The sequence below is a fragment of the Micropterus dolomieu genome, linkage group LG03 (genome assembly GCF_021292245.1).
Source record: "Micropterus dolomieu isolate WLL.071019.BEF.003 ecotype Adirondacks linkage group LG03, ASM2129224v1, whole genome shotgun sequence".
Taxonomy (NCBI): domain Eukaryota; kingdom Metazoa; phylum Chordata; class Actinopteri; order Centrarchiformes; family Centrarchidae; genus Micropterus; species Micropterus dolomieu.
This window is the reverse complement of record NC_060152.1, coordinates 10,540,783-10,556,754: the sequence shown is the minus strand read 5'-3', so window position 1 is coordinate 10,556,754 and position 15,972 is coordinate 10,540,783. Positions and strand designations below refer to the sequence as shown.

The 15,972-nt window shown below is 39.0% G+C and overlaps 1 protein-coding gene and 2 long non-coding RNA genes across 9 annotated transcripts in view; 2 read left to right on the top strand and 1 right to left on the bottom strand.

The window, feature by feature from the left end:
• csf3r (colony stimulating factor 3 receptor (granulocyte)) overlaps nucleotides 1–9,581 on the top strand; it is a 10,144-nt gene extending 563 nt beyond the window's left edge. Inside the window, exons 1-17 of one of the 5 annotated variants that reach the window (XM_046045988.1) lie at nucleotides 636–746; nucleotides 3,057–3,166; nucleotides 3,887–3,961; nucleotides 4,111–4,407; nucleotides 4,557–4,689; nucleotides 4,794–4,960; nucleotides 5,636–5,805; nucleotides 5,971–6,121; nucleotides 6,413–6,486; nucleotides 6,595–6,802; nucleotides 6,910–7,098; nucleotides 7,303–7,404; nucleotides 7,738–7,884; nucleotides 7,972–8,112; nucleotides 8,228–8,324; nucleotides 8,405–8,483; nucleotides 8,863–9,581. In XM_046045988.1, the coding sequence (XP_045901944.1) occupies nucleotides 3,898–3,961; nucleotides 4,111–4,407; nucleotides 4,557–4,689; nucleotides 4,794–4,960; nucleotides 5,636–5,805; nucleotides 5,971–6,121; nucleotides 6,413–6,486; nucleotides 6,595–6,802; nucleotides 6,910–7,098; nucleotides 7,303–7,404; nucleotides 7,738–7,884; nucleotides 7,972–8,112; nucleotides 8,228–8,324; nucleotides 8,405–8,483; nucleotides 8,863–9,345 (2,502 nt within the window). In that variant the 5' untranslated portion in view covers nucleotides 636–746; nucleotides 3,057–3,166; nucleotides 3,887–3,897 and the 3' untranslated portion in view covers nucleotides 9,346–9,581. Of the gene's footprint in view, nucleotides 1–635; nucleotides 747–3,056; nucleotides 3,167–3,305; nucleotides 3,397–3,886; nucleotides 3,962–4,110; nucleotides 4,408–4,556; nucleotides 4,690–4,793; nucleotides 4,961–5,635; nucleotides 5,806–5,970; nucleotides 6,122–6,412; nucleotides 6,487–6,594; nucleotides 6,803–6,909; nucleotides 7,099–7,302; nucleotides 7,405–7,737; nucleotides 7,885–7,971; nucleotides 8,113–8,227; nucleotides 8,325–8,404; nucleotides 8,484–8,862 lie in introns of those variants that run through there. The other 4 variants (XM_046045987.1, XM_046045989.1, XM_046045986.1 and 1 more) reach the window with 4 other exon arrangements.
• A 2,390-nt stretch (nucleotides 9,582–11,971) lies between these two features.
• On the bottom strand, nucleotides 11,972–14,974 carry LOC123968602. The gene is made up of 2 exons (XR_006824493.1): nucleotides 14,583–14,974; nucleotides 11,972–12,300 (listed from the first exon to the last, which is right to left on the bottom strand). It is a non-coding gene; the product is annotated as an uncharacterized LOC123968602 (long non-coding RNA).
• On the top strand, nucleotides 12,300–15,094 carry LOC123968603. Of its 3 annotated transcripts, none has more exons than XR_006824495.1 (6): nucleotides 12,300–12,470; nucleotides 12,552–12,678; nucleotides 12,753–12,842; nucleotides 13,028–13,150; nucleotides 13,238–13,326; nucleotides 14,682–15,094. It is a non-coding gene; the product is annotated as an uncharacterized LOC123968603 (long non-coding RNA). The 3 variants fall into 3 exon arrangements; XR_006824494.1 differs by having other exon boundaries at nucleotides 13,004–13,150; XR_006824496.1 differs by lacking the exon at nucleotides 12,552–12,678 and having other exon boundaries at nucleotides 13,004–13,150.
• Nucleotides 15,095–15,972: the final 878 nt, after the last annotated feature.

Here is a 15,972-nt window from a genome sequence, read left to right as displayed (position 1 = left end):
ACGCTATTTGAAATAAGGCCTCAGCCAGAGAATCATTTTACAATTTAATAAGCTAATAAACGTGATATGGCAAGTAGTTTCAAGTGCCCTTGGGGGGTCAAGGCACAGTTTACAATCCCATTTAAGAGCTTGTTCTATTACCATCCTGACAAAGGCTTGGACAGGCTCAGAGAGGGAGATGACTGCGTTTTGAGGCAGCCTCTGTGATACAGCAGATCGGCTACTTCAAAGGCCACGCTCAACACAGAAGGGTCAGACTTATTGCGTTCTTCAAGACGGCTCCCTGCAGTCATATTATGGCATTAAAGCATTTGACAGCTTCCATCTGAACTCTTTGTGGGAAAGACCATCAAATAAAGTTGAAATACCTCCGTACTCTCACACAAGCAAAGGCCAGATACCTCCCTGTTCAGAGTCTGGCATTTAATTCCATCTAAAGATTTATTAATCCAAAGTTAATATTTTGACAACAAATTAACATCCATTATTGAATATGATTATTTTTAATTGAACTATTCAACTATTTTCTTTCGAGTAGGCCCTGAAATTAAACACCCCACTTTTGTTCCCATAACTGGGCCCCATCAGTCATGTGTTTCTTCCTGGAAAATAGTGAAGTTTCACAAATTCAAAACAAGGATGTTGCTGCTGTTGCTTGAGCTGCTTTGAGCCACACTGTTTCATCTGGAGCTATCAGGGCTGATGAGAGCCTCTCGTCTTTCTGGGTCTGCTGCAGCTGCTGTGTGGTGAGTGGCAAGCCTCTCTGATGGCTCTCCTTTATCTTCACATCAAGCGATTTGCTGGTCCTTTCATTTTGATATTTGTGCCAGATTGAAAGGGGAAACTTCACAAAACTTGTTTCTGAATGACACAGGTTCAGGCTGGAGAGATACATCCTGATCCAACTGACGGACAGCTCAACTTATTTTCATTTAAAATGCCGCTCTGTTTTTGTACTCGTGCCATTTATCATTCTTTGTAGTTGCCTGTCTAATATTGCCAACACACAAAATCCTACAGATGCAGAGGATTGCCAGATATTTAGGGTTTAAAAAGAAATTCTAAGATAATCATTTCAATGTAAACAATCATGTTTTGAGTTTTATCATCTTGTGACATTCTTCCAAATGGCAAAAGTGTCACCATGGAAGTAGTGTTAGCGTGTTAAGCTATGGACAACATGTTTATGTTCTCGTCATCCATTAAAAGAAGAGGATGTGAAACAGATTACTTTCCTTCTTTTTAGCTTTTTGGACTTTTTGGACAACTGCTGACACAGAAGATCACTGTGTATGAGCTTGAAGGAACTGTTCTATGATTAAAATACAAAACATTAAACTGTCTTTAACACGTTTTAAATTCATTATTTAAAGCACAGTGTGGAAAACAGGACCAAAAAGGGGAAATAGTGGCAAGTTTGTCATTGTACTCTGTGTCAAGGATATTGCCAAATCCTGAAAGAGGGTGTTTTGAAACCCCCAACAGCAACGGGAAAGGAAACATGTGGTGTCTATAGCAAAATAATCAAGGAGTGATTCAGTAACATGACTCAGTGAGACACAAAAAAAATCCAGATACCATATTTGCATCGAAACATTAGGGACATAATTGGCCAAAATCCTGAGTACTTCCAATTTTATTTTTTACTGTCTTTATTTTAAGTGTATCAAATTGTGTTTGTTGACAAAATACGCTCCAAATTTAATGGCATATCTCTACTCTCCTCTCTCCTTCTCTTTCTCTCGATTGCCTTTTGTCAGAGCCACAGGCAATTACCTATTAAGCACAAATTCTAAAAAGGAAAGCGTGGGGAAATAAAGGCCTTTATGCACACGGCTGATAAGAAACAGGGAGAAATTCTATTTCTCTCACATCGATTTAACGCAGACCTCAACAAATAGTAGGTTATTGTGGACTGAGGGCAGCGATCTGACAAATTATTAAAGTAGTACCTCCTCGTCCTATGAGGGTGCTAGCTATTTGACAGTCCAGACATAAAATCTCTGCCCAAAGGGAGAGTTGTGCTAGAACAGAAATACTTGGAAGTGGCATTAATGCAAATCTAATAATAAATCATCTCAATTTGTTCCTTTCGCCTTTAAAGGATACGTTAAATTGAACCTCAAAAGTCTGTTGACAATGAACATTTAGACTTTGCGAACATGTTTTGGCCTGAGGAACAATCGGCTTCAGGGAGGCCAAGGCCGAGTGTTACAAGACAACAGGAAGTTTCTCAATGCTGTGGTCTCAGTTGCTGGCTCTGTGTACATGTGTTTATACGTATGTATGTGTATGGGTATTTTTGTGTGTTCACATGCATGTGTGTGTGAAATGTATCTCTGGTGGAGAAATCAGTAAGTGTCAGATAACACATCAAAGCTTTCCTCTCTGCTGAATTCTTAGTGACATTGAATTATTACTTTTAGATTAAAATTATTAGTGTCACTTAATAATAAATTGCAAATGTTTTCCACTGTAGTGAATGAGCAAGATTAAAAACAAACAACTGATTCATTAATGATACCTTATTAAAATGTTGGAAGTTACATATTTCACCGGCTATCCTTGCTTGTAATGATGTTAAGCTGCAACTCAAGATCATTTTCATAATCAAGTCATGTGATGATTATTTCCTAAACATTTTGTCTGTAAAAATGTTTATCACATCTTCCCAGAGCAAGTGACATCTTTAAATTGCTTGTTTTGCTGACCAATAGTCCAAACACCAAATCTGTTAAATTTACAAATACTTTAGGTGGGAAATAATCACATTTGAGAAACCAGCCAAAAAGGGTTGTTTCTTGATCTATAAATCACTGAAACAATTAATCAATTCTACAAAAACTTAACATGTATATTGTGAAATGTCTAAAAATCACAAGTGAGAACGTGAATTACGAGTATGGGTCATCACGTGAATTGCTTTTTTTTTGCTTTTTATCTGTAAACTTTGTTGTAAGATTTCTTTCAATCGACCTATTTTAATCTAATCAACTAAACAAATTGTTTCATTATTATTAAAGAATAATAACAGTTTTGTCTTTCCTCCCATACAGCACAGAGAGACAAAGAAATGCTGTAAAGGCATGTCTGTGGCTTATTGGTGTTGCTTTGTGAGCCGGCAACCAGAGTTCAGGGAATTTTAACCTTCCATGGTTGTGTAATGGTGAGCATTTCAAAAATCCTCAAAATTAATTTTAACTTCACAACACTTTGTAATGTGAGGTCTTAACTGATTCTCAAACTGAAGAAATAGGTTGTTGACTTATATATAATATAATTATATCAGCTATGGAGCGGATGCCCAGCAAGGCTGATTACCTTCTAACAACTGGCAATTACACTTTTCCTGTCTGCTTGGAGTTTATACCTCTTCTAATATAATGGAGAGATACGGTGTGTACCGACAGCATACTTATTTATTCTGTCTACAGCGAAATGTTAAATGTTATTTTGTAACAGCTAGCAAAGCTTTAAATGTCACATCTTTTGTGTAATCTTGCTGCATAAATGTAAATGTATGAGAGTGTCACGTGTTAGTGTTTGGGTCTGTTCTGAATGTGCTCTGCAAACAGCTTACAGAGACAGCAATGCAGATTGTTCTCTACCATTGTGTTGAGGAAGCAGTGGGAGCGTTCTCTAGCTGTCTGTTTATATTGAAATATTGTGCATTATGGAGATCACATCCTTGTTCACATCAGCCTGCCATACCAAGCGCTTGAAACACAGCGTCGATGATGTCTTTTGAAGCGACAAGATGTTATCACTCTCTATACCTCACCTCACACAATGTCGCTCGGAAGGAATGGAAAATCAAATATTGTTTTGAAAGGGCATGAAAGTGTGTAATTTAAGAATAATGCATTTCATTTTGGCTGCCTAACAGGTTTTATCATCATGATATCCACATGGGCATCAGTGATTGCCATGCTGCTGGCATTTGTGAATGGAGCCAGAAATGGTGAGTTTTGCTTTCAGAATGAAATAGTAAATCTACACAGACATACCAATCTAGCAGTTACAATGACAGTTGTTATTACTCATTTCCTTTGTTTGCCAGGGAGATTCTGAAAATAACATAAACATTTTAATTATTTTTTTCTTTGATAGAGGATAACATACAGCCATGTGCAAAGGTCCAAACGTCCAGCTTGGTGGTGCCTTTGGGGTCACCTGTCACAGCCACCTGTGCCATCAGAGATGGCTGCCCTCTGGTCATTGGACAAAATATTCATATAGAGTGGCGCCTCGGCGATCGCTTTCTCCCCAGCAGCCCCGTGGCCAATGAGAGCAGTAGGGTTTCTGAGGTTGTTATACCCAACTTCAATCACACCAGGGTGTTCCTCACCTGCTGTGTCCAGTCCTCTCCTGTTCAAGTGGTAGGAGGAGTGGAGATCAGAGCTGGATGTAAGAAAGATTTCAATTTCTTGGTTAATTGGTCATTAATAATAAAATAATTTGCCTACACCACTTCATGTCCCGCCAGTGAAAACAAAAAAAGAAAACACTGTTTATTTAAAATAAAAAATTATTCATCTTGTATTTCTAATCTATAGATCCACCAGAGGCACCCCAAAACCTCAGTTGTCAGACAAACCTTACCACCCCTAACACCCTGACCTGTACCTGGGACCCTGGGCGACAGGCGACCCACCTGCACACAAAGTACACCCTCCACACCAAGATATGGTAATATGCTGGCTGTAAATGTCTTCTACCAGAAACACACTGACACAGTTACGAGAAAACAAACACTCTTGTGTTTTCTACATCATCATTTTTCATCATTTCAGGGATTCAAACGAGAACCACACTTATAAGGTGTTACCAGGAGTCCACCGCTACACCATCCCTCGCTCTGGCTTTGTCCTGTTCTCAGAAATGGAAATCTATGTGAAGGCAGTGAATGAACTTGGAGAAGCAACCTCAGTACCTCTCATTTTGGAACCCATCAGTGCAGGTAGAAAGATGCATTTATGAATATATAGTTCATAAATTAATATGTATATTTACATCTATGAATATTGAATATTTTCTTTTTTTCTATTGTGGACAAGCAGTAATTTCCATCATAATACAATTTACCTGCCATAATTCAGGATTTAATTAATATTATCTTGCCCTGAGAAATCCTTAAAGGGGAATTCCACCAGTTTTACACCTCAGTCTTGGTATAGAGGAGCTCCTCCTTCTGGAGCCTTTTGTGGCTCCTCCTTGTACCTTTGTACAACAAAAGAAAAATATTATAATAATACAATGTAACCTATTTCTGGTTGTGACACCATGTCCTAATCAAAACAAACATAGTGACTGGATTTGACTTTTGTCCACATGTTCACTTAATTTTTATTTTCCAGTGCCTATTATTTTTTGTCCAGATGGTTAGAAGAGTCTTTGAGGGTTCAGGAAATACCTTTTGACCAGCTCTAAGTATTGCTAACCCACCTCCTGGGTTTTTCAGAGATCTCAGGGTGCTTAGCTCTGTGACTGTAATGTAATGAGAGGCACAAACTGGGGTTCAATCTAATGTGAACTTTTTCTACATAGATTCGAAAACCTACAAGAATTGTGAGGAAAAAATCAATTACATCTGAATTACATGAGGACTTTTTCTTTGTTGACTGTTTTATTTCAGCTAAGTTTGACCCACCAACAATTCTGAAGGCTCAAGTGGTGCCTAAAAGGTATGGCTGCCTAAAGCTGAGCTGGAGCTTATCTCAACATCAGGCCTGGATGCGTGACTACCGCCTGAAGCTGGAAGTCCGACTTAAGACTGCTGAAAGCAGTAAATGGAGTGAACAACCAGTGAGTAAAAATCATTCCAGTGTCAATATAAACTGAACGTAATTGATTAACTTTTGATGTAGTAGTAAAAGCAACAATACACTAGTATAACCTTATTGAAGTTCAGTTAATGTGCCTGCCTGGAGTCATATCGGTGTGGTTTGTGTGCTGTGTGACATATGTTAGATTCCATTGAGCCGAGTTAGACCAACCAGACCTGTGGAACAGTGTCGTCTCCTCCATGGGACTCACTATCTCATCCAGATTAGAGTCAGATACCAGCAGAGCCCCTGGAGTGAATGGAGCAGCAGCCAGTCTGGAGTCACCTTGGAGAGTGGTAGGGCTTAGATCAATTCAGAAGGACACAATCGGTCACTCTAACATTTTCCACCTCTTGCCTTTTCTTCTATTTCTTAGTCTTTTCAATACATGCTAATGCCATGTTCTACATCTCCCATTGCTTTGCTCTATAGCACAGGCAGAATTGATGTATTGAGTTCTGCCGCACACTCTGGTAGTGAATCCATAAACCTGTCTTGTATAGAAAAGTTTTACTTTTTAAAGAATGAGAAGAGAAGTGCAAGCTTTTGACAAACCGCTAAGCTGACAGCCATGTCTTTCTTTTCAGCTCCCACTGGACGCCTAGACTCGTGGATGAAGGTATCAGGGGACAAACAACGCAATATACACTTGTTTTGGAAGGTACACACATCACACGTTACTTGACACCTGTCACAAACTGATGTGTTTTCTTTTTCTGTTCTGTTTCTGTGAGGTCTGCCTTTAAAATATCTTCTCTCTTTTTTTTAGCCATCAAAACAATTCCGTGCCAACGGCCAAAATGTGTCATACATTGTCTCAGTGCAAAAACTGCCAGGTGAAAAGGGAAAGGTGTGCTCTACAATGGGGAATTACTGTACTTTCCAGCTTCACAGAGGAGCAAAGAAAGTGTATCTGAGTGCTGTAAATGCAGCAGGGAAATCCTCCCCCACAGAAGTTCAGATTTACCTAACTAAAGGTAAAACTGACATCCTTATACCTTACACTAGTGTAGAAAATGGCCCAGGCATTATCCAGTTTAATACATTTTCCCCACAACTTGTATGATGTGTTTTGTTACCTTAGGTCATACAGTGATATCAAATGTCACAGTCACTCCTCATGATGACAGATCCCTACTGGTCCAGTGGAGAAGCCTGCTTTCTTCCAGTCTCACTGGTTTTGTGGTGGAATGGAGACCTTTGTTAAAAACAGACCTCTCTCTCGTCCAGTTTGAAATAACTGACAGAAACCAGACACGCCTTGTTATAACAGGTATGTTTTATAGTATTTATATTGCATGTTTGAAGATACATGTGCTTCTTATTTTATTTGGTGTTCCTAATCTGGTGTTCATACTTTACCATAAGATTTCCTTCTTATGCAAGGTTTTCTTTTTCCTGTGCACAACCTGCCTGTACAGACTGTTAGAAGCTTATGGGCACTGATACACTCTAACCTCCTCACTCTCATCAATAGGAAGCTTTGAGCCCTACAAGCCCTATGGGATCTCTGTGTATCCTAGGTTTAAGGATGGGATAGGCCTTCCTCAGACTGTTAATGCCTACTCAAGACAAAAGGGTAAGTCACCGAAGACACAAAGAGGAGCAAACAAAACAGCAGGCAGAGGTGCGACGGTCCGGCAGCCTTAACTTTGAAAGAGTTTGCCACATGAGTTAAAAAATATAACATATTGTGCAATCTACCAGAAACTGATACATGATGAAATAATGCCCTCTTGTGGATAGAAATTAATAATTATTTTTGCTGGCCTGAAGGTTTCAAATCTTGCCAAGTCAGTTTAATTTATAAAGCGTAATATCACAAATCAAAAATTTGCCTCAAGGGACTTTACAAAGCATAATAGCTCACTACAGTTGTAATATTCACTCACGATGATATTTCTTTTTAAAGCTCCATCCATGGTTCCAAAATTAAGAATTAAAAAGACCTGGCAATCACATATTGAGCTTTACTGGGATGAAATACCATTAGACCAAAGGAATGGAATTATCCAGAACTACAAAGTCTTCTACTGGAATGAGAAGGCACTCATTAATGGTAGGTTAATACCTTAATTTTACTGTTCTGAAAGATTTTTTTAAATTTAGGCTACTTGATACATTTGATAACTGACTTTTCCTTCAGCTGTGAATGTGGAACCGGAAGAAAGGAGGTTGGTCCTGAAAGACCTCAACACTGGGTCTTTGTATGAAGCTTTCATGATGGCTAGCACGTTTGGTGGGAGCCTGAATGGGTCAACAATTCATTTCGAAATCGAGCCCTTTGGTTGGTATCATCATTTGGCCTTTTCTAGCTTTTTTAGAAAGATTACAGAGAGATCACAAGTGTGTGTTCCCACTGCAGAAAGATCTTTTCATAATATGTATTTCTCTCTTCTTAGATGCGGTTGCTGTTGTGATGATTGTAACTGTGTCTGGTGTTGGACTATCATTGTTGATTATCTTCACAGTCATGACTTGTTTTTCCAACCACAAAAGGTGAGATCATTGCGACACCGCCTTAAGCTGTGAAGCTATGCTGTCATTTCCCCCCCAAACATCTATGCTTTCACTTGCAGGATGAAAAGGCGTTTCTGGCCAGTTGTTCCAGATCCAGCTAACAGCAGTGTCAAGAGATGGACATCCGACTCAACACAGGTTAACCATTTACCTTTAATTATCAATGTTTTATATTAACAATGGATCAAATGACTACCTGTAATGTGAAAAAGATCGCTCACAGTGGTGAAGCCACAGAGAATTATCTCCAACTCTGCATTCCCTTCTGCTCCATGGTGCATTTTAGTATCTTTTAGCTCAGTGTTTTTGGTTTTACAACCTTTACTGTTTTGGTACAGTCTCTCCTTAACCTAATTTCCAGCCACAGCACATAGCTGTTTTCAGCAAAAAGGCTATGATAAGGCTGTGGCATAGGCTATGATATGCTTCTGTAAACTACTTGCCCTGCTAGTACAGGCCCTATACTTTTTCATTTACTATTAAAGACACTGATGACTAATTTATTTTCCTTTTGCAGGATGCCTGTCTTGCCTCAGACAGCGAAGAGCCCAATCCAATATACCTGTCCCATCTCAGTTTCCTGGACCTCCCTGTGAAACTAAGTAAAGAGCACGATGACACATGGTTAAGCAGTGCAGAGGACACCAGTGACCTTGGAGAGTCCATATGTGGTTCACCATTCATCCCTGGCTACTCTGGTTCAAACAGTGACTCTGTTCCTTATGCCACTGTTATGTTCTCTGGTCCTTGCAACAGTCCTGCACCTAACGTGCCTCATGTCTACGTGCGTTCTGAGTCCACACAGCCTCTCTTGGAGACTGAAGAATCCTTCAGTCCAAAGTGCTACAGGAATATGGCGACTGAAAGGATGCCAAGAGAGCAATGTTTTTTTGGATCGTGCCATGATTTTGCACCAGAAGAAGCGGCAGACCCAGACATTCTTTGGGATGACTTTCCTTTTCTACGAGCATTAGCAATGAATGATACTCAAAACGATTAAAAGTACTGATTATAAGAGTAAACGCTTTGCAAGAAGACGATTCATTTATAGATCTGAGTTTGTGTAATGAGCCATTTGTGATAAGTTGATCCAGCCTAGCACACATAAATGCATGTTAGATTTAATACTGAAATCACTTTGATATTTAATGATTATGATGCCCATGCTTTGTCTGTACCACACTTTGTACATACATCTCCTCTTTAGAAAATAAACTGTTTTACCCAAGAAAAAAAGTTATATTGTTGAGATGATATTGTTGTGGATTATATGTGAACTTTCTCAAATATAGTGTCTATGAAGATTCTCAGTCATCCAGGTCATAGTTATCCAATGAAGGTTAAAATCAAGGGCAACTGGACTTGGTTGAAGATAGCGGTCCTGCTGCATGGCAAGATCCAAACATAGTCTACTTATTTTTTATGCCATGGAGACATGGTTAAAACAGAACCTTATCTAAAATAATATCTTTATTTTGCTTCTTTTTTTTTTTATTACACCTTCTAAGGACAGAAAGAAAATCGGTTTTCCTGCTAACTTATCATGCATTTGGTATTTACCTACCATGCTTGCCAAACAAATTTCCAGTGAAAACAGTCTAATGTCGCGTTCCAGACCGGTCGAAACTGGGAAATTTCCAAGTTGAAATACACGACTTCCGACCTCATAGCGTTTCAGTTGCAGGACGCTAAATGTAAACAATAAACATGTCAGACCGTGACAAACTTATGTTTCTTCGGCCAGTTTATTGCCGCGACTGTTTTTTGCCGAACTGGAAAATGTCTGAGTTGAAATCTCCGACTTCCAACCACAGAGAGTGACCGTGACAAACTCTTTGTCAAGTGTACATGCACACAGTTGCACCCTCTGTCCTTGGTGTTCATTAAAATTAGGGACGTTTTAATGAAAACAATGAACTGAAGTGGTAATCCTCAAAAGACAATAAATGTTGTAGATTAGCCTATAAGTTTTCAAATGTTTTGGCATTTTTAATATTTTCCTGAATAACTTTTGGTCAGAGAAGATGACTTTCAGAGATTGTTTATGGTAACCAGCTACCTAATAAAATAGACAAAATATTTCTGCATCAATTTACATGCAGAACAAGTTTTACTATTTGGTACTAGACCGGGGCAATTGTAACATTTTTTACATATTCCTTAATAACTCACAGACTACTTGAGATACACAAGTCATCTTTTGATACAAGAAACACATTTATGTGCTCTAATTAATAATATAATTGATATATATATATATATATATTCACTTATAAGAAAAATACTATAATATTTAATGAAATGCAAGAAGTCAAAATGTTACTTGTAACACTGAAAAATAAGTCATATTAACCCACTGTATGTCAAGTAAAAGCCTAGGGCTACCTCAAAGTAATTAATTTACCGCTAATGTTACGTGTTAAGTGTTTTTTATATGGTTCAAATTATTTTAGATGTCAGGCATCCTCTGCTAACTTCTCTGTTCTAACTTCATAAAATTGCTTTTCACAAGTGAACTAGTCATTCTCTTTGGTTTTGCTGGGTCTTATACAATTAACTACTTTAAATCCACTATATAGACAAACTGAAATTGAAAGGAACTTTACTTTTGCAGACTTAGGCCTATATAATATTCACACTTTCTGTTAAACACAAAAAACACAATATTTAATACACCCTTTTTTAATGTAGTTTTACATTTAAATTTAGTGAAATATGTTCACTTTCTAACAAAAGTAGTCAACACAGACAAACAAGCTGCTTACATTGGGCCATGTGGCTTGGAACATCAGTGAACACAGTGTTACAATTGCCCCCGATGTTGCAGCCATGATAAAATGTTGTATGCCTGCTAGCCACAACTATATTAGCATAGTTTGTTAGTGTTAATTGTTAATTAATAACCTAGAGATGAAATATATGTATGTTTAAATTTGTAATAATATAAACTTTAGACACCAGAAGAAAAATACTGTACATCCCAAAAGTTTCTTTCATACCTCAAAATCAGTATTTTGTTAAAAACTTGGTGGTGGAGGAGGTGAAATGATCCTGCTGCTTTTACACAGGCAGAGAGAGAATCCTACTGAGCACGTGCAGATTAAGTGTCATCACTCTAGCTTGTTTCTGTTTTGAGAAATTGAGTGTTACAATTGCCCCCGGTCTCCTATGTATTATTTTAATTTAATACTTTACTTGCCTTTTCGTTTACGGTTAACCATTTCCTGCCAGTCCCAGTCATCTCAAAGCAGCAGAGGTTGAGACTCCTGCCACCCTATTCTCTGGCTCCGAGACTCTGGACCAGCCATGCTGCATAGACAAGATGCTGCAATAGAGACATGTCCCCCTGCCAGTGTGCAGGTTTCTTCGCTTGTGTTTTGCTTTTATTGTATGTTCATTCAACTATTCCCTTTGCATTAATCCTAAAGTTTTGATGATATTTTTGTTGCTCTTGACTTTAATGTTACAGTTAGGAGTCTAACATTCACATCATCCTTTAGGTATTTGTCTACTTCGATCCCTCCACTTCACAGCTGAGAGTCAGGACTGCAAACATGTCAAAGATGTCATGTTTCAGAAGAAACTTAAACAGGAATGAACCCAGAAGCACGACTCAGAGACAGAAATGACTTATAAGGCAAGTTCAGTTTATAGAAGTGGTCATGCAGGCAGGGTCACCATACCAAGCAGTCCTAGAGAAGGCAAAAAAATCCAAATCCAATAGGCAGAAGACAGGTCCGGGAACAGACGAACAGGGTCTACACACTGTCAGGACAGAATAATCAAACTAAGCTATAGTACGCTGGAATGCTAGGCTGGAGACTCTAGACAATCTGGGAAGGAACTAGTGCAAGTGGCCAGACTGATGAGGACGATCAGCTGCAGGTGGGTAGCTAGGCGGGGACTACCAGGTGAAGGGAGTGAGGTGACATCAAGCAGGAGGGGGAACTGGAATCTGAAATGACAGGAGAGTTAGTGAACTAGAACAAAACAACATGAGCAACTAAAATAATGTTTTAAGAGCTGGAGAGATTCGTGACAAAAGAAGCTGGACATTATGCAGCCTTCCAAAACTCCTCTGTGTTAAATGGAACTGGCCAGAAGATGATTTTCTGTTTTACAAAGGTAATTGTTGTGCAATATGTAATGATTCCTATCATAGTCTTAAGTTAATTTCTGGGAAAGTTGCTATTAACTTTGTGTCAGGACAAGCTCCATCCTCCACATCACCATCTTTGCACTGCTGCTGCTTCTCTATGGCACTGCTGGGATGCTGCCCTCACTGACAGGATAACTGGAAGCAGCTGTTTTACAGCCAATGGACATGTCAAAGGTTATTACATAACTTTACATCTTCACACTGTGACAACTCCCTTGACAGTTTTGGTTTGTGCCAACATTATACAGATTCAACAAACAGCTACAGACAAGATGCAACTACAGAGACGTGTTCCTCTACCAGTGTCCAGGTTTCTTCACAACACTTCACAGCAGAAGGTCTTAGGGGCTCTATTTTTTATTCAAATTTCCCATGCCTTTAACTGTATGTGCATTCATGTATTCACTTTGCATTAACCCAGCTGCTGTGATGACTCTTGACTCTTGAGTGTTACAGCTAGGAGTAAAACATTGTAATTTACATCAGCTTCATCCTTCAGGTCTTCACTGTGATCCCTCCACAGGACTACATGGAGAGCTAAACATGTCAAAGAAGCTGGACATCATGCAGCCTTCCAAAACTTCTCTGTGTGAAATGGCACAGGACAGAAGATGGTGTCTGCTCTAGTGTCTGCTAAGTGGTCGAGGTATTTTAATTATTGTGTAACATTGTGCATGTTTTGTGTCAGAGTCTTAAGCCAACTTCTATTAACTTTGTATTTCTGTATTCTCAGGACCAGCTCCATACTCTTATGTCCACAGTTCAGTGGAGTCTAACTACTGTTGGTCTTTTGGCAAGGGATCAGATGTAGGGGAAAGTGGGGTGAGTTGTGCCAGTTTTTACTCAAAGTGACTTTAAAGCGAGGCCATGACAGTAATGCCTTCAACTTAAGGATGTACATATATTTCAGGATGTGGTGCATCCCTGAGAACAATAACTTTGGATCTGAAACAAATTGTTTCAGAAATATAGCTTTTGGGGAAAAAAGTGGTCTCGTGGCACAACTTGCCCCTGGTGCGGAGTAAATTGTGCCTTTGGGGGAATACGTTGGGGTAAATTGTGCCAGTGATTTCTGGAGTAAAACAGAACATTTTAATATTGTGAACTGTAATGCTATATGAAAGCAAGACAAATTCAATACAAAATTACTCATTTAAGGTTTACTTAGATATTGTCACCCTATTAAACTGTTGGAATAAGTCATTTAGTAGTTTTTGGGAAAACACAAAACTTAAATACACAATATGATATTTGTGAATCATTTCAGACAAAAAGGCTTTGGCAATAGATGCCTGTTGACATACACAGAACGCTGTCTGTCAATTATGTAACATAAGAATAAAGTGACTAGGCTAATTTCTAAACATCCTATTTGGACTTAGGCCACTTAAATACTTAATAAAACTTCTCTTTAATAACATGCAAACTCAAACTGAAATCAGTGTTAGCTAAATTAAACAAATGGCAGGTAGGCCTAAGTCAAACACTGATGAGGCATGCCCATCTCCTCACTTCTCCAGATTATCCCCTGTGGGTATGTAGGTCTAGGTGGTCTGGATCTGGCCTACTACTTAACATCCAACTTGTCAATGCTGCAGGGGAATATAAACTTCTGCTCCCTTCTGGCTGTACCACCAAGTTTTTGGGGTGTGGGTAATCTCTTGAGCACATCACCTCTAGGGATGACTCCTTCATCATTCTCTTTAAATGTAAAGATGTTTTTTCCATCCACATACTTCTTACAACTTGTATGTAACAATGTACAATTACAAATTAATAATATGTTGAAAATAATCATAAGTGGGGGTGAGTTGTGCCACTGGCACAACTTAACCCAGGCCCTTTGGCACAAATCCCCAGACCCACAAGTTTGAAATACTAGCATGATCCAGCAGTTGAGAGCTAACATCATGCTAACTCTATAGACTCATTGTGTAGCCTGCTAAAGTACTAAAACATGTGTGAAATGTTTGCCAAACGTGTCTATAATTGTTCAGACACTATAATCAAAAAACCTTAATCATAGAAATTTTACTTTGAAAGGGAAAAAACTGTTTTTTGAGCTAAAATGTGCTTACCTCTCATGCCATGTGTCTCTTTTCTTTGAAGGACGAGTAAAATGGATGGCTTTTCAAAATTATGTAGTCACATGACCAATTTCTTCTATGGTTTTCCAGAAACAAGGGGTGGATCTACTTCCCCCCTGGCACAAATCACCCCAACTGCTGCGGATCATTCAGTCAGTCATCAGTGACAGCATCAAGCATAAACCAGTTGCAAAGGTATTGTATTCCTTTGGTACAAGACGCCTCTTTGACCAGCCAACTAACATAAACACTGTCAGCTGGGATTGGCTCCAGCGACCCTGTACGCAGGATAAGCGGTTGACGATGGATGGATGGATTTCAGTACCCCCAAACTAATCAATTACTTTGTATCAGGTTGATTGATTTTAAACTGTGAAACGTGATTCCAGACTTAGAAGCTGGAAAAGTTTGATTAAAAGACCACAATATATTTCGAAACCGATATGAATCTCACCTTCTTTGTCCTATCGATGTGTTCTGGGATTGTTATGCTGCGTTCCAGGAAACTCGGAATTGAGACCTCCAACTAGAAAAAGTACTGTGGAAAGCATCTTTAAGTGGAATTTCCTACTTGTGAACTCCGAGAAAAGAACATGTACCCTGACTTCACGAGTAGCAGCTGAATTACGTCACAAAACAATGTCAGCGCCCATGGAAGCACACACTGTAAATGGTAAACCATACACTAAAAGGCAACAAAACGTATATTTGCATGTATTTAAATTACAATAATACATACGATCATATAGTAAAACCTGTTCTGCATGTACATTGATGTAGAAATATGTTATTTGGTAGCTGGCTACAGTAAAGAATCTCATAAAGTCATCTTCTCTGCATAAAAATTATATTTAAAATGCCAAAAGATTAGGAAGTGTAACCTACAACACTGACTTGAGGATTACCAACTGATGTAGCTATCGGAGTCCACAGTTAACTCGAAACTCGAAAAAGTCCGTTAAGACTCTTCAGCTGATCCAGAATGCTGCAGCACGTGTTCTGACAGGAACCAGGAAAAGAGATCATATTTCTCCTGTTTTAGCTTCTGTGCATTGGCTTCCAGTAAAATCCAGAATAGAATTTAAAATCATTCTTCTTACCTACAAAGCTCTTAATGGTCAGGCACCATCTTATCTTAAAGATCTCATAGTACCTTACTACCCCACCAGAGCACTGCGCTCCCAGAATGCAGGGTTACTTGTGGTTCCTAGAGTCTCCAAAAGTAGACTAGGAGCCAGAGCGTTCAGCTATCAAGCTCCTCTCCTGTGGAACCAGGTTCCAGTTTGGGTTCAGGAGGCAGACACCATCTCCACATTTAAGAGTAGGCTTAAGACTTTCCTCTTTGATAAAGCTTATAGTTAGGGCTGGCTCAGGTGAGTCC